Consider the following 22,486-nt stretch of genomic DNA (forward strand, 5'->3'; position numbering starts at 1 on the left):
TAAAGGCACTTCAGGATTAAAGGTGTGCGCCACCATGTTGGGCATAGTCAGCCTTCTTAAAAGAAATATTTTACTTGATTTTAAAGCCCAGACAGTATGATACTAAAATTGAAAAAAAAAATTTTTCCCCACTGGCTGTGGTATGCCTTTAATTCCAGCACTTGGGAGGCACAGGCAGGCTGATCTCTGAATTGATGCCAGCCTGCTCTACAGAGCCAGTGTGTCTAGGGACATACTGAGAAACTGGCCGGGGGTGGGGGGTGGGGGTGGGGGGTGGGGGTGGGGGGGTGGAACAAAAACTTCAATACTATTTTAAGGACACCCTTTGAACTTATTAATATACTATGATTATATATTCTTTTAAATAGTAAATTTATAGAGTGGAAGTATAGTTCAAGGTTTCCATGTATGCTTGGCTTAGGCAGGACCAAAAATCCCCATACATTTGGTAGAGTTCATTAGAGATAAAGGACTTTAACCCCACTACTCCAGAGGCTGAAGCAAGAGGATTTCATTGAGTTTAAAATCAGCCTGAGCTACATAATGGGATTATATTAAAAAATAAAAAACAAATGTGTATCAGAGAAAGAAAGTACACTAGGTTTTTCGTTAAACAAAAAGACAATTAGTGAAGTACTTATTTAATAAGCAGAGACAAATGCAGTAACGCATTGCATGCCAAAACGTGATCTCAGCACTCGGCGGAGCTGAAAGCAGAGAACGAATGACGCTGGAGGTTTTGAAGAATGAAATGCTGTAATTATCTAGGGGAAAGATCCCCTAATTAACATACACAGGCACACAAAATAGCTCCGTCAATTTTCAACCTTTTGGCACACCTTAGTTCCCTCACCTACGAAATGAACCCCAGTGTTAATTAAAGTTAAATAATCCACATAAAGATTTCATATCCTGGCCCCCACATGTAAAGTGACAAAAGCGGTTAGCCATTATTACCTTCCTCTTTACTTGTGGGGTAGAACTGAGCAATCACAATTCTAAAGAGAACTTAGAGCTACCACCCAGTCTCTTAAAAAAGAGATATTAATGACTCCCACTAACATTTTCTTAGCAACCAGCACCAAACATAGAAACAGTAGGAGTCATGGAGGCCTCAACTAGGCTTCACCTAGTTCCACTAAGAGGCAGGGGTAGTATTTGTAGGGGGAATCAAGCTGGGGATGAATAGGGGAGAACTAAAACATAAAACCAGTATTTTGCTTAACTATAAAAGGGATTTAGAGTCCAAATAGGATAAACTGAAGTATTTGTGTACATGATTTATTAAACTGTCAATGATTGAAGTATCATGTTTATTATGAAAAAAGTCATCTCTAAGTACATACATAAAACTTTTAATGACATATATTAAGAGATACTATGAGGAAAAAAGAAAGCCATTTATGTAACAAAATGTTGCCTTTAAAAAACTCGATGGGCATGGTGGTGCATGTCTTTAATCCCAGCACTCGGGAGGCAGAGGCATGTGTATCCCTGTGAGTTCCAGGCCAGCCTGGTCTACAAAGTGAGGGATACTCACAGAGTAACCCTGTCTCGAAACACCTCCAAATAAAAGCCTCTAGCATACACCAGCAATGTTAGCTCAAGCCTTTAATCCCAGCGTTTGGGAGGCAGAGGACGGCAGATCTGTGCTACTAAGGGCACCTCGTCTACAAGGGCAAGTTCTAGGCCTTAGTTCCATAGCAACAGCAGCAGTAACAACAAATCCTTCTAGCAAGCAATCAGAAAGCTGAAGGATTCTAGGCCAGTGAGACTCTATCTCAAAAATAAAGTTAAATAAAATCACTCTCAAAAACCATTCTAAAGATAGTGCAGCCTCCAATTTAACAGACGTTGTAATCAACTCCCATCTTTTTATATTTAAAATACGTTCAGCTGTTCAAGAACTTTCTGCATAGAGCGTATTGCTGTGTAGTCACCGCTGTCATACAGCCCAAGCAAGTCCCACACTAACTCTCTCTCTGCTTTATTCAGCCTTCTAAGCTGTGGGGACAAGCATGTATCACCTGTCTGGCTGTAGAATCTAATTTTTAAAGAATGAGCTATTCCTAATTTAAAGAGATTATTTTAAGAACTCCCCATGAGATGTATTTTCTAATTTTTGATAAGGAGAGAACTATAGGTTTAATTTATATCATTTTATTTTACTTTATTATTATTATTATTATTATTTTTTTTTTGGTTTTTTTTGAGACAGAGTCTCTCTGTGTAGCCTTGACTGTCCTGGACTCACTTTGTAGACCAGGCTGGCCTCGAACTCACAGCGATCCGCCTGCCTCTGCCTCCTGAGTGCTGGGATTAAAGGCGTGTGCCACCACACCCGGCATTTATATCATTTTAAAATCTAAATATCACTAACAATTTTAGTGAAAACATAGTGTCGATAATTACTTACTAAGAAGGGTAAGAAAGTTACTTTAAGATTATTCTGATGTATTGCTTTTTAACACTTTCTACAAGTTACTACTCAAATACTGCTCTCTCTGAGCTAAAAGTGACATCAGTACTAAATATTCACAACCCAAAATACTGTATACAAGGTATAATTATGCACAAACATACATACTTATTATACAACAAAATTAAGTTTGTAAAGTCTGCAACAAAATGCCTCTTTAATTATAAAGTCAGAATTTGTAAAGAAGAGAATATGTAATCAGGTATTTACAACAGAATTCTTTACTTATGTATTTTTCTCTTCATGGAGCAAAAATAACGCTGGTTTTCCTAGGAAGAGCCATAACACTTCTAATTCTCTTTTTGTGGTGTGAAAAATGTCCTGAGCTACTTGATTTTCAAGAAAACAAAGTAGGAAGAGGCTGAGCTTTGCTCTCCACTGGCCTCTTTGCCCCCAACTTTTCCCATAAAAGCAACCTCTTCCAATAAAAGAAAGCATCCTTTACAAGTGTCTCCCTACAGCATCCTGGCTCCTTGAGTGCTTACCATAGTCTGATTTCTGGACAGCTGACCCAAAGTTTGTTGATTTTACTGATCCTCAGAAAGCCACTCACTGGCTAAAGTCTTAATGGTGAATACAGTCAAAATATCAGATGCCCCTGCCTTACTGTACAGAATGAGGAGATGGACAACACAGTTGCGTTTGGTGCACTGTGATGAGACATATGAGGTATCTTCTTTGTCTTCAATCAGCCACATTGGGCTAAGTAGCTCTATTACATCTTCAAAAAACTGAGCTCCAGTTCTTGATGGAGACAGAGGAAGGTCATTGAGGAGGTGTTTCAGCTCAAGAGCTAAGTGAAAAATGCCTTTTGATTCAGTTCTGCTTGTGGATAGCAGTCATCTTCTGGATGGAAGAGGGAGTGAGGTGACCTAGAGTCTTGAATTGGTGGATCTGCAGGAACAGAAACTAAATACAGTGGAGACCTCTTAACTGAGTAACACCATGAGATGGATTTCCTGACAATGTGTCAATATTACACTAACTACAAGTTTAAACGTGCACTGGAAGTGATCATGCACCTGTTTTTCTAAATTGAATGCATCTGTACCATTTTATGAATAAATCCTTTCTCAGTCATTATACAACAACTCTTAAGGAACGTGTGTATTAAAAAAGTACAGCAATTCAAATAATCTGTACTTTTTGTGAAGTCGGTTCTTTTATAAACACAAGCAAGTTTGTCTACTTCATCTAGCATTAAGAGTTTAACATGTCAACTTTGAGATGGATCTGTTTTTTTTTTCTACATTAGAAATGGAATTCATGTAAATACTAAATTTAAGAATTGAACAATTCATCTGCCTGAAAATTCTAAAAATGTTATTATCTGAACTTATTCCTATTTACCAAAACAAATGTATATATTAGAAAGTATGGCAATCTAAATATAAGTACAGTAGCTATCCCTCAGTCCTAGGAAAACCTATTATCAGATCACTATGAATCTAAATTTTCTATATAAAAATAATAATTCTGATTAACATTTGATTACTTACTTCTACTCAGAATTTAAATGTATTAAATATACAGTATATATTTATATACTGACTAGATTATAAGTCAACAAAATAAGAGCCTGTTGGCCAAAGATAGTCTACAATTAAAACATTAAGTTTTATTGGAATACAACCATATTTTAGTCTATTTCTTGAGATAGGGTCTGACTATGTAGCCCACTCTGGCCTGAAACTTGTAATAAACACAGCCCAGGCACAGCCTCCCCTGGACTGGGATTGCAGTGCTGGATTATACGTATAGGCCACCACTTCTGTCCAACTCTTTTTTATGGATGGATCGTTTCATGTAGGAATGGCAGAAAAAAGTGGTTTCAACAAAAGCCATAAAATCTAAAACTCCTGATTTAGATAAGTGAAAGAAAAATAAAAGGTAGAATTAAAATTAGATATAGGTGAACCTTTACAAACTGAACCCAAACCAAAAATAAATCCCAAGAGGACACGTTATCTCGCCTTGATTCACAACAAGAAGCTGATTCTTAAACACACACACACAGACACACACACACACAAAGGGTTGTTATTTAAGAACATATAGGTAAGTGCCATGGATGCACTATGTAAATTTCACCTCAATAAATTATTTTAAAATAAGGAGTATATACAGCATTGTATGGGCTTCCACATTTAAGTGGGCCATGTTACATTACAGTGGTTAAATATGTAAGTTACTTCTTACCTAATAATGTGGTTTCTCCAAAATCTCTTAGCTCATCCCAGACCCTTGTGTATACTCTTCTTTGCCAGTAGATGGAGACAACACCACTGAAAGTTTAAAAGACATCATTCCCTGTTTAAAGGGAGCTTGCTGGTCTGAAAAAACTGGGGGGGGACCCTAAACCAAAGACTTCTCCGTTTTTTAAAAAAGCTATGTCAAAACCAGACCTACAAGGGAAGTTATGCAATATTTACTATGGATATCTTTAAAGTTTTAGTAGAGGGGACTTGACTATGTCCTTCATAAAGTGAGTAAATCACAATACTAAAAATGCAATTATTTCTATAGCTTTTAAAACTCAAACTTCCTGCTCATTGCTATTTAGATGGCTGGGTAACTTTTTATTCAGTTTCAGAAAGCGCAACTGAAAATATGTGTGAAAAAAAGTTTTAAGAATTCTATAGAGGTAGGTATAATATACAATATAGCTTTTCTAAGCTTTAGTTAATATGTACTGTTATATGCCTTTCATTCAAACAAAAACAATTATCCAGATCTGCAAGAAACAGCAACTTTTAAAAAGAAGGAAAAGCAGAAACGGTGGAAGATATAAGAAAAATTTCAATATACCCATACTGAAAGGAAGCAAATGAATCTATTTCCCACATTTATTTCACTATTCAAAACAAAGCAAAAACAAAAACAAAAAAGCACCCAAAACCAAAATAAAACCACACATAAAACAACCCAGAAGCCATTTTTAGGAGATAAAATTCAAACCAGGAAACTTAAAAATTCTCAAATAAGCTTTCCTTTTGATATTCAAAGGCCTAGAACCACTTTTCAAACTCATTCAAAATAGATAAAAACCAAACCACAAAGAGCAACACCAAGGCTATTGCACTGAATTATTGCTACATAACTTATGCTGGCCTTAAGATGGCTACCCCTTAAGTGACTGAAGATGAGCAATTTAACTGGCAGGGAATAGCTCATTCAGAAAAAGCTTTCAACCAAATAACAATTCAAACTAGGAAAATCTTAAAATCCATTATTTTATGTATCCTCTCCTCTTCCCCTAATAATGTAACAAGACTAATATCAGATTACTTTAAATGGAGATCAGCATACTATTCAGATATTATAATATCCACCTAGATTAAATTAGAATGAAAATTACTAGTGAAATAAATCCTCATGACTCATGACTTCATAAAGTGTTTGGCGAAATAGCCCTGAAACTTCTACTTAAATCTAAAATCTTAGGATTCCTCCAAAACAACAACTGAAATCTACCAAAAGACCATAACCACTTTGTATCTGGCTCACCAAGAGCACATACAAACCAGGGGCCTTGTCATTAACCACACGGCAAATGCTGCAGCTTTTTTAGCTTTGAGGTGGCTTTCTCTGACAAGAAACTTTTTGACTTTTCTCAATCTTTCAGCAGCTGGAGTATGTAAAGGTCATGATAACAAATACAAACACAAAAAAGGATTCTGTGGTCTTTAATGCATATTCATTTATTAATTAAGCCAATACTGTGATTTGGACATTTTAATGAAGATATGGCCTACACAGATAATCCACAGTAAAATCTTAATAATATTTATATTTTGTACTGTAACTTGTCCACTAACAAAAAGACGAGAAAACTGCTTGTACCTAAATTCTTTATATAAAGTAGTACCTGCAGGAGCACTTGAATTCTGTGATTAGGTACACTGAACTGTAATTTATAGGTAACATTACTGTAGTAAATAAAGTGACCAACAAGGAATGAGCTCTCTTTGTATGAATTAGATTTACGGGGGGGAACATAAAGAGTCCCCAGCGACTGGCCTGACCAGTTCTTCCTGGGGTCTGTGTCAGTGTTCCTTGCCTCCACCTACTGGCAAAGATTATGAAACTAGTAGAGATCACAAGCCAGAAAGTTAGTTAACTTTTGGTTACAAACTGATGTTTCATGTAACTATCTGGCATGTTGATGCTTTGTGTTAATACACCATTGAAATAGTGGTAAAACTATTAATAAATCTATAAAAAGACAATGAACATCACAAATTTTTTTTTCTTGGCTCAGAATGTTACCTAATAGTTTAACAATCAGGCTTAAAATGTCTTAGTTACCTGATAAATGACATCTTGGAAAAGGACTGGGAAAGTAAGTGCTGCGTCTTCTAGCTCATTCAGACTACAGTGTACCAGTGTTTCATCCTTAAAATAGAAAAACAAAACATTAAAAATCTTCAGGCGACAGTTTTGAAAGTCAAGAACACTCTTTGTATGTGGAATCTATGTTGTATGCGACACAACAGCTCTATCTCTGATGAGTTACACACTCAGGGGGCTATGATCAATTTCTCAGGCATAATTTCAAAACCATTGCTTTGAGTTCTCCAGTTGAACTTTTTGTTAAAGAACATGGTATTCCTTTTGTAATTTAACTTCATATGAAGTGTTTTAAGAGTCTCACTCTGTAGTCCAGGCTGTCTTCAGACACATGATCTGGTCCTCTTGTATCACCTTTTGAGTGCTGAGACTACTGAACCACGCGCTACCGCAATCTGCTTATATTAACTACATTTCTTTAAATATCTCATGCAAGAATCTAATTATTTTGTTTTTTCATATAACTCATCTTCAAACTTTTTATTTGTTTTGTTGTGGTTTTGGTTTTTTTTGAGACAGGGTTTCTGTGTGTAGCCTCGGCTGTCCTGGAACTCACTCTGTAGATGAGGCTGGCCTCAAACTCACAGAGATCTGCCTGCCTCTGCCTCCCGAGTGCTGGAATTGAAGGTATGCGCTACCACTGCCTGACTTCAAATTCTGATTTTTTTTTTTTTAACAAACATTAAGAAAAATAAGGTTCTCAGCCGGGCGTGGTGGCGCACGCCTTTAATCCCAGCACTCGGGAGGCAGAGGCAGGTGGATTGCTGTGAGTTCGAGGCCAGCCTGGTCTACAAAGTGAGTCCAGGACAGCCAAGGCTACCATAGAGAGACCCTGTCTCGAAAAAAACCAAAAAAAAAAAAAAAAAAAAAAAAAAAAAAGAGAGAGAGAGAGAAAGAAAAATAAGGTTCTCACCAGGCATCCTCATTAGAGTAACAAAATCCTGTATGGCAATCCCTAATGTACTGCCGTGATGCCCAGGGAAGACAGGGCAACCTGGAAATCCAACTACTTCCTTAAGATCATCCAACATGGATGATTACCGAAATGTTTCATTGTGGGAGACGACAACGTGGGCTCCAAGCAGATGCACATGTCCCTGCAAGAAAGGCTGTGGTGCTGACAGGCAAGAATACAATGATATGCAAAGCCATTAGGGGCCACTTGGAAAATAACCCAGGTCTGGAGAAGCTCCTGCCTCATATCCAGGGGAATGTGGGCTTTATGTTCACCAAGGAGGACCTCACCGAGATTAGGGACATGCTGCTGGCCAATAAGGTGCCCGAGGCTGCCCGTGCTGGCACCTGTGAGGTCACTGTGCCAGCCCAGAACACGGGTCTGAGGCCTGAGAAGACCTTGTTCTTCCAGCTTTGGGCATTACCACTAAAATCTCCAGAGTCACCACTGAAATTCTGAGTGATGTGCAGCTGATAAAAACTGGAGACAAAGTAGGAGCTAGAGAGGCCACACTGAAGATGCTCAACATCTTCCCCTTCTCCATTGGGCTGATAATCCAGCAGCTGTTTGACAATGGCAGCATTTATAACCTGACTGTTGCCACAGTGCCATACTGTATCAATGGGTACAAGCGGGCCCTAGCTTTGTCTGTGGAGACTGACTACACCTTCCCATTTGCTGAGAAGGCCAAGGCCCTTTTGGCTAATCCATATGCACTTGTGGCTGCTGCCCCTGCTGCTGCTGCTGCTGCTGCTGCTGCTGCTGCTGCCCCAGCCAAGGCTGTGGCCAAAGAAGAGTCGGAGGAATCAGGTAAGAAGATGGGATTTGGTCTCTTTGACTAATGACCTCTCAAAACAACCAATTCAGCCAGTTTAATTTGAGAAACATGGAAATAAAGGCTTACTTCACTTGAAAAAAGAGAAAAGGAAGAATAATAATAAGGCTGTTCAAGAAAAATTTAAGTTAATACATTCCTCAAAACCTGAATGTTAAGAAGGACAAAGGAGCTGGGCGTGGTTGCACACGCCTTTAATCCCAGCAATCGGGAGGCAGAGGCAGGCAGATCGCTTTGAGTTCGAGGCCAGCCTGGTCTACAAAGTTAGTCCAGGACAGTCAAGGATACACAGAGAGACCCTGTCTCAAAAAACCAAAAAAAAAAAAAAAAACCAAAAAAAAAAACCAAAAAAAAAAAAAAGGACACAGGATACAGGTGAGTTTGGGAGTGTTTTCTTACCATGCACAAAGCCCTTGAGCTGATTTCCCGTACCACATAATCAGGCAAGGTGGTAAATGCCTATTATTCTCAGCACTTAGGAGGAGGCAGGAAAATCAGAAGTTCAAGGATATCTTAGGCTACCTCAAAAAAAAAAAAAAGTACCCCCAGTAACTACCACTGATTTTTCAATGGGTTTAGCTAAGATTGACTAAAATTGCAGGGCAGTGGTGGTGCATGCCCTTAATCCTGGGAACTTAGGAGGCAGAGGTAGGCAGGTGGATCTCTGTGAGACCAGCCTGGTATAAAGAGTGAAATCCAAGACAGCCAGGTATACACAGAGAAACCCTGACTCAAAAAACAACAAAAACCAAACAAAAAAAAAGGATCAACTCAAATTAAGCATGATTGTTCATATCTTATAATTCCACATTACTACCTGCTGAATTTTTGTTTGTTTGTTTGTTTGTTTGTAGAAAGGGGTGTACAGGGCTGTCCCAGAACTTGCCCTGTAGACCAAGCTGTCCTTGAACTCGGAGATCTGCCTGCCTCTGCCTCCTGAGTGCTGGAATTAAAGGTGTGCACTACTACACCTGGCTTTTTAAAAGTCTCTAAATAAACATTTATGTGTGCGTTTATATGTATAAGGTATATATTTGGGGCACAGGGACAGTGATAAGGATCACACCCAGAGCCTTCCACACGCTCCGCAGCCTCCCTACTACCAGTGAGCTATGTTCTCCAGCTCTTCTCTTTTCTCACTATATGGTTAACTCATCATCTACTTGCCTTAGCCTTCCAACTGCTGATAAGTGCTAAGACATTTGGCTCCCTGACAACACTATTAAAACAATAAAAAGCCAGGTATGGTATCATATAATCTCAAGTATTTGGTTTGTTTGGTTTTTGGTTTTTTGAGACAGGGTTTCTCTGTGTGGCTTTGGTTGTCCTGGACTTACTTTGTAGACCAGGCTGGCCTCGAACTCACAGCGATCCACCTGCCTCTGCCTCCCGAGTGCTGGGATTAAAGGCGTGTGCCGCCACCACCACCGGCAACCTCAAGTATTTGGAAGGCTGAGGTAGGAAGACTGCAATAAATTCAAAGTTTGCAGCCACGGTGGCCTAGAAAGCAGATGTTAGGCTAACATGTGCTACACAGTAAGCTCTTCTCTCAAGAGCCTAGAGAGTGCCCCTGAGCGACAGAGAATCAAAGTCAGGGTATGACGGCATGCTCCTTCAACCTCAGTACTTGTAAGGTTGAAGCAGAAATAAGGGTTCAAGGCCAGCATAGGTCACACAATGAGACCTTGCAACAAAGCATGTGTACAAAATATATATAAGCCCATATATTTTCCAGCATAATGCATTAGACCCTTTGATAATAAAGAGAAATGGGTTGGCCAAGATAAGATATTCAATTCAAAGTTCTTTTTTACCCAAAGGTATAAAAATACTCAAAAATGTAGACTATTTTTTTTTTAAGACAGAGGTCTTGCTATATTGCCCAAACTGGCTCCAAACCCTCACACAGCTTGGCCGTCATGTGTGTTTCCTAGCCAAGGAAGCAGGGCTGTCTCTGACTGCTGTCTGCCTTTGGAGCCCTTTCCCCAACTGGGCTGCCTTATCTGGCCTCAGTGGGAAGGGATAAGTTCAGTCTTGCTTCTACCTGAGGTGCCAGGGTGGGTTGGTACCCATGGAGGGCCTCCCCTTCTCTGAGAAAGGAAAGGCGGGGAAGGGAGGAAGAAGGCCTGAAGGTGGAAGGAGAGGAGGGAGGGGACTTCAACCAGGCTGTAAAGTGATTAAACAAACAAAAATAAAATAAAATCATTATTTAAATAAATAAATAAATAAATAAAATATAAAGCCATACCCTATACGAGGTATGAAAAGTATAAATTTAAAGTTGATTGTTAATTAATTAAATAATTGAAAAATAAAAACAGGAAAAGGAGGGCTAGGGATATAACTCAGCTGGTGAAGGGCTTTAACATGCAAAACCCCCTAGGTTTATTCCCTAGTACCAAACACAGCAGGCGTGTGGCACACCTGAGATCCCAGTGCATAAGAAGTAGCAGTAGCAGGTTCAGAGGCTCAGATCATGCAAAGCTACGAGTGGGGTCTGAGGCCAGCCCAGGCTACAGAGGACCTTGTCTTAAGAGGGGGAAAGGCAGAAAAGGAAGCCAAAGTGGAGTTGGTCCTTCAGAAAAACAAGATTCTAAAAACAAGAGGAAATCTAATTCAGGCATTTTAATAAGGGGGGCTTATAGTACTAGAGAGAGACCTAGTGACTAGGAAACTCTACTGCTCTTGCAGGAGATCTGGGTTCAGTTACACCAGCCATTAATTCTAGTGCCAGAAGAACTGTGCTCTAGATCCATGCAGGCAACACACTCATACACAATATATATATATATATTTTTTTTTTAAAGAGAATGTAGGTACATAGAATGGAGTGTACACCACTTGCCTTGCATATATAAGACCTTGGATCAATAGCCAACACTTCAAAAACAAAAACAAAAACAAAAAAAACCAAATAAATTTAAATAACAAACCAGAGTCTTGAGAATGTGGAGGAAAAAACTCATTTAAATGCAAAAGTAAAAGTCTACTTTATTTTCAAAATGTACCAGATCCTAAACAAGCTAGTCTAATACTAGGGTGCCTAATAAAAACATCTGCAAACATTGAGGACACGCTACAGTAATATAATGACTGCTTACTCGTTTGTGCTCCTTCAGGAACTTCGAGCTGTTTATTTTAGGAGAGAATGTTAGCCTTGTTCTTTGTGCCTGTAATGATAACACACCTACCAGATCTAAGACCAGCGAGAACTCTGGTGTGCTTCTTGTTTTCAAAGGAAGAGCAGGTTTTCTATTTAGTTGTTCTTCTGTCAGAGGTGGAACATGTTTGATAAAATAATAGCTGTAAATCAAATTTTAAGAAAATTTCAACATTTCAATGTTTTATATTCTTCTTAAACATTTTTGTAAAAGACTTATTTATTTATTAAGCATACAATGTTCTGGCTGAATGTATACCTGCCCATCAGGAGAGGGCACCAGATCACATTACAGATGGCTGAGAGCCACCATGTGGTTGCTGGGAATCAAACTCAGGACCTTTGGAAGAGCAGTCAGTGCTCTTAACCTCTGAGCCATCTCTCCAGCCTCACAGTATTAAATTCTAAATTTTAATTTGTTTGTGATTTGCTCAGCTATAGTTAGAATATGCAAGGCATTGGGTTCAATACCTACAAGTACAAAATAAAATAAAGGCAGACTTGTGGTGGTTAGTCTCCACTGTCTACTTCACTGCATTTATTAGACTGGCACAGAAGGAACTGCTATGTCAGACTGAATTCTAAATTGTTTAAACTTAGTTGTAACTAGACTCAAACACATCTTCATTGATCCCAATAGTAACAATGAACACATTTTCACCTATGAAAAGTTAAGTTTATTCCTGGTAGTGTAGCTGTTCTCAACCTATAGGTTGCAACCCCTCTGGGGTCAAAGACTCTTTCACAGGAATCACATATCAGATATCCTGCATATCACATATTTATGAGTCAAAACAGTAGTAAAATTACAGTTATGACGTAGTGGCAAAGATAATCTTACAGTTGGGAGTCACAACATAAGGTATTGCATTAAAGGGGTGGAGCATTAGGAAGGTTGAGACCCACTGCTGCAGTGGCAATTCTTGGACAGTATTTTCTACATGCTGGTGTTTTTGGAAATGTTTTCCCTGAAAAAAAGTTGTGTCGTTTAAAGTGCTGTGTCATTTCAGCCTATCTCCTAGATTGCAGAACAGATGTAATGTTTTTCTCCAGATTCAGAAATTTGTGTGGCTCAGACTGGCAGCAGACCGGCAAACACTGACTATGAATGGCTCTGAGAAGTGCTTTAGAGCATCTTCTTGCCAAGACCCTGGGTTGATCTTTCCAACTGTGGTTGGTATGTAAGACTTTTCTTTGCATGTGATGGAGCAAAGTTCCTTAATGTTTAGAGTAAGCAAGGATGTCGATCCAAAATGACATTTTTTCCCCTTTTTCATGAGGTCATAAAGTACCCACTCATCAAGCCTTTTTACCTTTCCATTTATTTCTATTACCAAGGGACTGTGGAATGCAGACCCAGTTACTTAGCAACTTCTGTATAGTTGAAGAGGATCAGTGGCAATGACGGCTCTCAGTTTGGTTATTGTCAACTTCTGCTGGACAGCCACTATCTCCTCCTCTTCAAGTTTCCCTTGCAAAACTTCTTGCACCACCATTGCATTGTATATTTATTAGCAATTCCTAGAACAGATTCGCTATTGATGTTGTGAATTTCTGTCATGCTTTACAACACATTTTTAACGCACATAAGAAAATGACTTTGGGGGCTGGAGAGATGGCTCAGAGGTTAAGAGCACTGACTGCTCTTCCAAAGGTCATGAGTTCAATTCCCAGCAACCACATGGCGGCTCACAACCATCTGTAATGAGATCTGGTGCCCTCTTCTGGCTTGCAGACAGAACACTGTATACATAAAAAACAAATAAATCTTCTTTAAAAAAGAAAAAAAATGACTTTGGATTTTTTTTCTGGGGGGGCGGGTATCATCTCCACAGTATAAAAGCAGATTACTATCTCCAAAACTCACTAGTAAATACTAATACTCACAGGTAAAGGTCAGAAGCTCTTTGTAAAATAGATGTCTTTTATCATGAGATTATCTCCCTAAGTTAAAAATGCATTGATATACCTAGACTAGCAAACATAGTACTAAGAAAATATAAAGCTCAAGTTAAACAATGCACTGGCTGTCTGCCCTTGTGAGTACACAGATGAATGAGAGATGGAGTTCACTGCCCAACATCCTGAGAGCATCTGTTATATACTACTGACACTGGAAAAAGGAGAAACTCAATATCCAAAGTACGGTTCCTACTGGATAAACATCATTTTTTCAGTTTCACCATGAAACTTTGATAACCAGAAAACAACTCACGGGTCAAATACTTCCCAGTCTTCCTCATAGGTGGCTTCTGCATGGGCTGACGAATAACCACTCTCTGGAGTTACTGGTGCTATTAATAAGAGAAAAAACATTATTTTCATTCACCTGTCACAAAATACTTTTTTACTGCTTCTTGAGGTCTTGTATAATTTAAAGATGTACATGCAGGCAGAACACTGTATACATAATAAATAAATAAATAAATAAATAAATAAATAAATCTTAAAATCAAACAAACAAAACCAAGCCGGGCATTACATAGCTGTTAAATGTCTGGAACTATAGGCATGTGACACTGTGCCAAACTTATCATCATTAAGCTAAATAACTATCTGAAACTGTCTCCAGAGATTCAATAAGCAGCCCAAAATTATCTATGTTCTTGTTGTCTTTGGCTATATTTTCAAAGGTTAAAAAAAAAAAGCCAGGTGGTGGTAATGATGCCTTTAATCTCAGCGCAGGGGCAGGGGCAGGGGCAGGGGCAGGGGCAGGGGCATCTCTGTGAGTTCTAGGCCAGCCTAGTCTACAAAGAGAGTCCAGGACAGCCAAGGCTCTGGGTAATAGAGAAACCCTATCTGGAAAGACCACCCCGCCCCCCCAAAAAAAGGTAATAAAATAATTTGCTATTTACTTTTTTATTATTACTATTACCCTTTTTTCCTTATCTATCTATTTATTTATATTTTAAGGCAAGGTCTCTCTGAAGTCCTGGCTGTCCTAGAACTCACTATGTAGATCAGGCTGACCCTGAACTCACAACAGAGATCTGCCTGCCTCTGCCTCCCTTAAAAGATGGATGCCACCTTCTGTCAGTCTTTTCATGGCATTCCAGAATAGCCAAAATGAGCATTTGCTACTACACTATAATAATTTTTCTGTATATTTCTTTAATTTGACCTTAGAAAGTTTAGTCAAGGAGTCTGTCATAATGATCTCTGTCAGTAATTCCCATCTTAAAAACTATAGACTATAGCTGGGAATGTGTGATCGTAACAAACCTCAAGTGCTGAGGCAGAAGGATTTTAAGTTTAAGCCTGGCCTTAAGCTGGGCGTGAAGGTGCATGCCTTTGATCCCAGCACTCAAGAGGCAAAGAAGAGCATTATCTCTGAGTTAGAGGCTACCCTGGTCTGCAGAGTCAGTTCCAGAACAGTCTAGACTACACAAAGACACTTTGTTTTAAATAGCAACCACCACCACCACCACACAATGAATTTGGGGGTGGTTGCATAGTCCTAGCACTCAGGGAGGCAGAGGCAGGTAGACCATTATGAGTTCAAGGCCAGCCTAGTCTATAAAGAAAGTACAGGACAGCCAGTGCTACACAGAGAAATTATGACTAGAAAAACAAAACAAAACAAAAACCCCCAAATGGAAAGAAACAACTTAGCAAAATCACCAGCATTAAAAATATAGGTCACAGGCAAGTCATTCCCAAGTATTAACATAAAGAACCAACTATCCCTAGTCTTTTACTTGTTTGAGACAGTCTATCTCAATATAGCCCTGGCTGGCTTCCAATTCACACCTACCTGCCTCTACCTCCTTATCCTGCTTCTGCTCATGATAGTAATAATATGCTTATTTGTCTTAGTATTATTGCATCTGGGGTGTGTTACTCTTAGTTGATTACTTTAAAGCACATCCTTCTTCTATTTTGCTGTTTTTTACTTCATACTACTACTACTACTGGGTTGTACCTTATAGAAATCTCATATTATATCAATTTTACTTGATATTTAGTGATGGGGATGGAACTCATGGCCTCATATTGCTAGCAAGACAGTTTGCCAAATGAGCCACATCTTCAGTCCCATAGTTCACTTTCTCCCCCAGAGACAGGATTTCTCTGTAGCCTTGGTTGGTCTGGACGTTCTTTGTAGACCAGGCCAGGCCTTGAACTCAGAGATCTGACTGCCTCTGCTTCCCAAGTGCTGGGATTAAAGGGGTGTGCCACCACACCCAGCCCGTAGTTCAAGACATGGTGGCACATGCCTTTAATTCCAGCACTCAGGAGGCAGAGGCAAGTGGATCTCTGAGTTGGTGAGACCAGCCTGGTCTACACAGCAGGGCAGTTCAGGCTACATAATGAGACCCTGTCTCAAAAATATACAAAGAAAAGTGGCCAAACACAATTTCATATTGGACTTTTTAATGTACCACAGTACTTAGAAGTAATAAATGCAGATCTCATGTGTTCCACATTTCAGTGGCAAATAGCATAGGAATGTAACAATTATGCAAGAACTTTGTAAAGACCTAAGATTAAGCTTCAAAGCTTGGGATAGAGGAAGCTATCTTCTGGGCAACAAATCTAAAGGTTATGAGACTGCCTCTCTCTCTACAGGAATTTCAGTCTTAAAGGTCTAAAGCTGTTGCATATAATGACAGGATTCAGGGACAAAACTTGTTTCGTCTTCTTTTTAACTTCAAGGTAGAACAACTTAAGCATTCAACCTGGCCATTTAAAAAAAATTAAGCACTACATTTTTATACTTGTTTATAGGATGTGTACTTTCTTCACCTGTAAGGGGTGGGATATCCCGTGTCACTGTTTCTTCTGCTTCTTCTAAACCATTATTTATCGACGGCCTCACTTGAGCTGCTTGATTTGAGTAAGCCGCTCCATTAGCTGATGTGGTGCTGGTCGTGATTTCATCCACCTGGTCCATGTCAAGTTGTTTCACTATCTCCTCAGCTTCCACGGCCTGTCCTGGGGAATCTGAGCCTGACGTTCCTGGAATTATCAATAAACTATGAATCACTTTAAAGCACATATAATAAAAGAGCTAGATGCAATCATTGCTATGCTTTATTTATTTATTTATTTAGATAATCTTTACAAAAGCAATACTGAGGTGCCATTGCTTGAAATATCTTTTTAAAAACTCAATGAACAAAAATATTCACACACCCCCTCAGCCACTGAGCTAGACCCCCAATCTCCTTTCACTCCTGAGGTGCAATATCACAAAGTAGCCCAGTCAGGGCTTAAACATCCATTCAATCCTCCTACCTCAGCCTCTCCCCAGTTGTGCGATTACAGGTCTGTGCCACCAGGCCGACAGTAATATTTATGAACAAAGTTTTCCTTAAGTTCTCAAGTAATTCAGAAACACCTCTTAAGTCAAATAACTACATTTTAGAACTTCTCCTTAAAGGACTGTGTGAGCTATTTGATAAGCATTTATTACCACGGAACAGCTCCCCATCCTCAGGTTCAAATACAATAATCCTTCTAGCCATAAGGCCAACTAAACTTTCAACCACAGCAAAGTTATCCCAGAACAGCCTAAATGTTTCCCTACCATGAGAATCTTTACTAAACGACCCAAGATAAAATAATTCTTAAAAGACATAGTATTAATTTTTAAGACATGATTAGTTTCTCAATAAGATTACAGTTTAGTGCTGCAGAATAAACCTAGCTAATTATTTTTAGTGTATGCAGTGCTCTGCCTGCATGTACACCTTCATGCCAGAAGAGGGCATTAGATCCCATCATAGAAAGTTGTGAGCCGCCATGTGGCTGCTGGGAATTGAACTCAGGACCTCTGGAAAAGCCATCTCTCCAACCTGTTACCTAATTCTTTTCCCACTATGAAATCCTAACAAGTCGGTTTCTTTACTCCTCCAAGCATAATTTTAAACAAAATAACAAATCAACTTCCAGTATTCACGACTTCCTTTTACAATATGCCTTATCCCTTAGTGCTTTAATCTACTAACCCTTCCTCTAAAAGTATGTCTTCACTGGATACCAAACCCCAACATTTTTATTCTTCCTGTTCCAATATACATTTGCTCCATTGCTGCTACCAGTTACCTGATTTTTCACTTTCAGGCAAACAAAAAGAATACAAGCAAAACCACAACTACTCTTGAGATTAATGTTTCATGACTATGTAGGGTTTTTTGCTTCCATCTACACACACCATTGCCAACAAACTCTCAACAACACAAGTCTAACACACAGCTCCTAGTTTCCAATGTTGTAAAGAGCAATGCTTTGTCAACATCTGGAATTCTTTCCTCTAGCTTTAGGAAAATAAGTTCCCGAGCGCAGTCAACAGCCTTTATTGGTTTTCACACCTCTCTTTTCAATCTCTTACTACTAGACCTTTCTTTCCCTTGGACATAAAGATGTGCTTGGCCTCACAGATTCAAACAATTCCTTCAGGCTGAGTGACTTCTTTGGTCTTCCTTTCCCATTACAATCTTCAGATAGCTCTAAATTTGTTGCCATCTTTCTAACTATCCATTTTATTCTTCTAATTCAATGGTATTAAGGTTCCAAATTTAAGTGTTAGTCTGAAATTGTTCTAGCAAAAGAAACCAACGCCCTTCTAGTTATCAGAAAGAGGCAGGTGACTTTTCAATGCTCACTTCCATCTCTATTACAAACCAAAAAGGTTTCTTTTCCTTTTTTTTTTGTTGTTGTTCTTTCAAAATAGGGTTTCTCTGTGTAGACCACGCTGGCTTTGAACTCAGGTCTGTCACTGTGCCCAGTTCAAAATGATCTTGAAAAACTAGGAAAACTATAATTTTAGTTACTGTTTATCTAAAATATGGGTTTTACTTACCATTTTTATTTGCTGGTGAAAAAAAGTTGAAGACAGGAGAAAATATGGTTCCCAACAATGTAGTCCTTGGAGGACTACCTGAGCAAGGATTATCTTCTAATTTCCCATTTTGTTTTATATGTTGATTTGTCATTTCATAACTACCAGCTTCTAAGAAAGAAACAAGGGGGGGGGGGTATTATTTAGAAAACACTGCATTTCAAGTGTGTACTATAAATCATTTAAAAATTTCTTTCCTCTCAAAGTATTTCATGTAGACTAATGTTATTGTTCATGAATGCTTATTCAAGAAATTCTGAGGCAATTTTCTTTCTTTCTTTCTTTCTTTCTTTTTTTTTTTTTTTTGCGCCCCTGACAGGGTTTCTCTGTGTAGCCTTGGCTGTCCTTGACTGGCAGTGTAGACCAGGCTGGCCTCAAACTCACATCGATTCCCCTGACTCTGCCTCCTGAGATTAAAGGTGTGCGCCAACACAGCCTACTAAGGCGAATTTCTTTTTTGTTGTTTTTTGTTTGTTTTTGTTTTCAAGACAAGGTTTCTCTGTGTAGCGTTGGCTGTCCTAGACTCGCTTTGTAGACCAGGCTGGCCTATCCACCTGCCTCTGCCTCCCGAGTGCTGGGATTAAAAGTTTAAGAAACTAAAAAGGTTTCAAATCAGCACAAAACAATAGAAAATAAAGAAAATCCTTATAAGAAGGGAACAAGTTACCAATTCCAACAGACACAAGGTTCCTACTGTTTACATTTTGGGACACTAGCTACTTTATAAAACTTTTCCTGACATTTATTTCTTATATTTTTGGTTGTAAGTCTCTCCAGCTCCCTGATATCTATTTCTAATGAATGTCAGCTAATTATTGTTTGACACAAACAAATGTTTGTATATAATTTCAACATAATGTCATAATGCTGACCCGTATGCCCCTTCTTGGTGTTGAAAAGTGAGCATACTATAGTACACTACCACTGAGATAGACTGCTCCAGCCCATCCACATACACTGTATGATAAATAATTTTGGTATTCTGCCTTTGCTCATTTTAATTTATCAAAGTACACATTTTAGGAAGATAACTTTTAATTTCACTTGATGCTTTAAATTAATATTCAGTTTTTTAAAACAAGATTATAAAACAAGGCAAAAATTGCTCCAAATGTTTCCCTGGCTTTGTTTTTTGTTTTTGAGATGGGAATTTTTGCTTTGTTGCCTAACCTGGCACAGGCCACTAAAGGGAGTTTTAAAAACAAAGGTGAGAAGGGACTTTTGTTTGCAGCAAAAAGAAAGGTAGCATCAAAATACCAACAAACCTCCATTGACAGGACTTTTCCGCCTCACTCGTGACAACTGTTTGTTAGGCTTTTCTCCAGCTCTCGGTGTTGATGTGATCAAATTATTATCTACATCACGTTCAATTCTACTCCGTTTTGAAGGATTTTCTCTCTCTTCCTTAAGATATAATAGGAAAAAATTCATTTAGCATAATTATTCTGGCTATAATTTTGAATAAAATATGTAATACTTTCTCTTGCTTTTCATATTGTGAAGAAACAAATACAATGAACACTGAGGAGCAGTTGACAGTGTTTTAAAGTGTTGGTGGATTATACTGCCCAATTAGAGTGATGCCATCTCTATAACCCAAGACTCTTCTAGGCTCCTAAAATACTGAGCTTTACAATATGCTCTCAGTTTTTGGCTAGCTTTATTTTAAAAACAGCTATAAACAACAAAAATCATTTCTGTGATCTCTAGAACGGAAACCCCAGGTTCTGCTGGTGTTCAGATTACCAAAATGTAGAGCCTACCACTGCCAAACCCCCAATACCTAAATTAATATCCAGTACTCTTATCCATTGCCTTACTTGAGGTACGTCCTTATGGCCTGTTTATATTACTTCTATAAAGTAGGACCAACTAAAATATACTTCCAAGGCAGGTGGAGAGATGGCACAGTAGTGAAAAACAATTTTTGCTTTTGCAGAGGACTTAGGTTCTATTCCCAGCACCTACACGGCGGCTCAAAACCATCCCAACTCCATTTCCAGGTGATCCACACCTCTTTCTGACGTTCACAAGCACCAGGCATTACTGTGGCACACAAACATATATACAGGCAAAACACTCATACACATTTAAAAAAAAAAAAAACTAAATAAAATATATACATCCAAGCATTACTTTGACTTACTTTTCTCAATTTATGCATCTATTTTTCTCATTTGTAAAAATTTCCAGTCATTATTGCACTAGTCATTTTCTTATATTACCATGATAATACTCTATAATTACAGTTGCTAGTTTAATGAGACAATCTGAAGTCATTTGCTAAGATTAGATTTTCAAACCTACAAATGATAATTTAAATTAATAATGTTTTGATCTACCTTGGTTCACTGCTTCACTTTTGTCTTATTTTGGGCACTTTAAAAATTTTACAGGTGTGTGTGTGTGTGTGTGTGTGTATACATGTAAGCTGTATATGTGTGTGTTTGGAGGTCAGAAGACAACTTTGGGAGTCTTGATGGCAAACTCCTCTATATACTGAGCCAGTGCACCAGCTCCTTGGAGGTACTTTTAACATACAGTAGCAAAGGGACTGAGATCTGACTTAGCAGTTAAGAGCACATGCTGCTCTTCCAAAGAGCCTGATTGTGGTTCCTAGCTCTCATGTCAGGCTATGTCAGGTTCCTAGCTCTCATGTCATGACTGCCTATAAACTCCAGGTCAGGAAAGATCTGACACCCTCCTCTAGCCTCTGGAGGCACACCATATACCTGTAACAAACATGCACACACCCATACATAGCAATAAAAACAATACAAATAAATCTTAAAAAAAAAAAACAAAACAAAACACTATAGTAAGCCAGGCAGCGTTTATGGGGGCAGAAGTAGGCAAATTTCTGCGAGCTCAAGGCCAGCCTGGTCTACAAAACAAGTCCAGGACAGCCAGGGCTACACACAGACAAACCCTGCCTCGAAAAACCAAAACCAAAAACCAAACAAACAAACAAACAAAACCAACCTACAGTAATTAGGGGCTGAAGAGATGGCTCATCGGTTAAGAGCAGTGGCTGCTCTTCCAGAGGACCTGGGTTCGATTCCTAGCACCCACATGGCAGCTCACAACCATCTGTAACTCCAGCTCCAGGGGATGCGAAGCCCGCTTCTGGCTTTCATGGCACCAGGCACACAAGTGGTGAACAGACATACAAGCAGGCAAAATACTCATACACAGAAGAAAAAAAAAATACAGTATCAATGATCAGTGTGATGACACATTGGTAAAGGCACACACAAACTGATTCTGATGATCTTGAGTTCAATCCCACAGTCCATGTGATGGAAAGAGACCTAATCTCAGCAAATTGTCCTCTGAACACTGATACAGAGGGGGATGGGTTGGGGTATGTAGGTGGAGGAGCCACAACTGCGTGCACACACCACACAAGTGCACATACACAAAATATAGTAAAATACACTAATAAAAATATAGACCACCATGAATTTCCTGAAGATTAAATATATACATATATATATATACACATACATACATATATATTAAACTTAAAAAATTAATGTGTGTGGCCTTCATGAGTTTAAATGCACCTCATGCATGCAGGAGCCTTTGGAAGACAAAGAGGGTGCCAGATCCCTTGGATCTATAATTACAGTTTTGAGATACTACGTGGATTTATAAGAACCAAACATAGGTCCTCTGCAAGTGCAACACGGGCTCTGAACCATTTGAGCTACCTCTCCATCTCCCAAATTCATTTTTCTTTCATGTGTGTGTTTAAGTGAATGTAAATCACATGTGTGCCTGGTGTCCATGCAGGGAAAAAAGCTATCTGTAACTACAGTTAAAGACAGTTGGGCGCTGCCATGTAGATGCTAGGAACCAAA

The 22,486-nt window shown here is 38.8% G+C and overlaps 1 protein-coding gene and 1 pseudogene across 4 annotated transcripts in view; one reads left to right on the forward strand and one right to left on the reverse strand.

The window, feature by feature from the left end:
- The window catches only part of CTDSPL2 (CTD small phosphatase like 2), a 53,600-nt gene that overhangs the window by 15,834 nt on the left and 15,280 nt on the right, over positions 1 to 22,486 (reverse strand). For 2 of the 3 annotated variants that reach the window (XM_084777894.1, XM_084777895.1), the window contains exons 3-8: positions 19,889 to 20,027; positions 18,585 to 18,734; positions 16,526 to 16,738; positions 13,995 to 14,073; positions 11,811 to 11,922; positions 6,788 to 6,874 (exon numbers count right to left, since the gene is read on the reverse strand). In XM_084777894.1, the coding sequence (XP_084634020.1) occupies positions 6,788 to 6,874; positions 11,811 to 11,922; positions 13,995 to 14,073; positions 16,526 to 16,738; positions 18,585 to 18,734; positions 19,889 to 20,027 (780 nt within the window). Of the gene's footprint in view, positions 1 to 6,787; positions 6,875 to 11,810; positions 11,923 to 13,994; positions 14,074 to 16,525; positions 16,739 to 18,584; positions 18,735 to 19,888; positions 20,028 to 21,609; positions 21,880 to 22,486 lie in introns of those variants that run through there. The other variant, XM_084777896.1, reaches the window with a different exon arrangement.
- Positions 7,553 to 8,867, forward strand: LOC311593400 (large ribosomal subunit protein uL10-like; annotated as a pseudogene). Its single transcript has one exon. The product of its transcript is annotated as a large ribosomal subunit protein uL10-like (transcript).

Source organism: Acomys minous, assembly GCF_964271855.1.
Source record: "Acomys minous genome assembly, chromosome: 3".
Taxonomy (NCBI): domain Eukaryota; kingdom Metazoa; phylum Chordata; class Mammalia; order Rodentia; family Muridae; genus Acomys; species Acomys minous.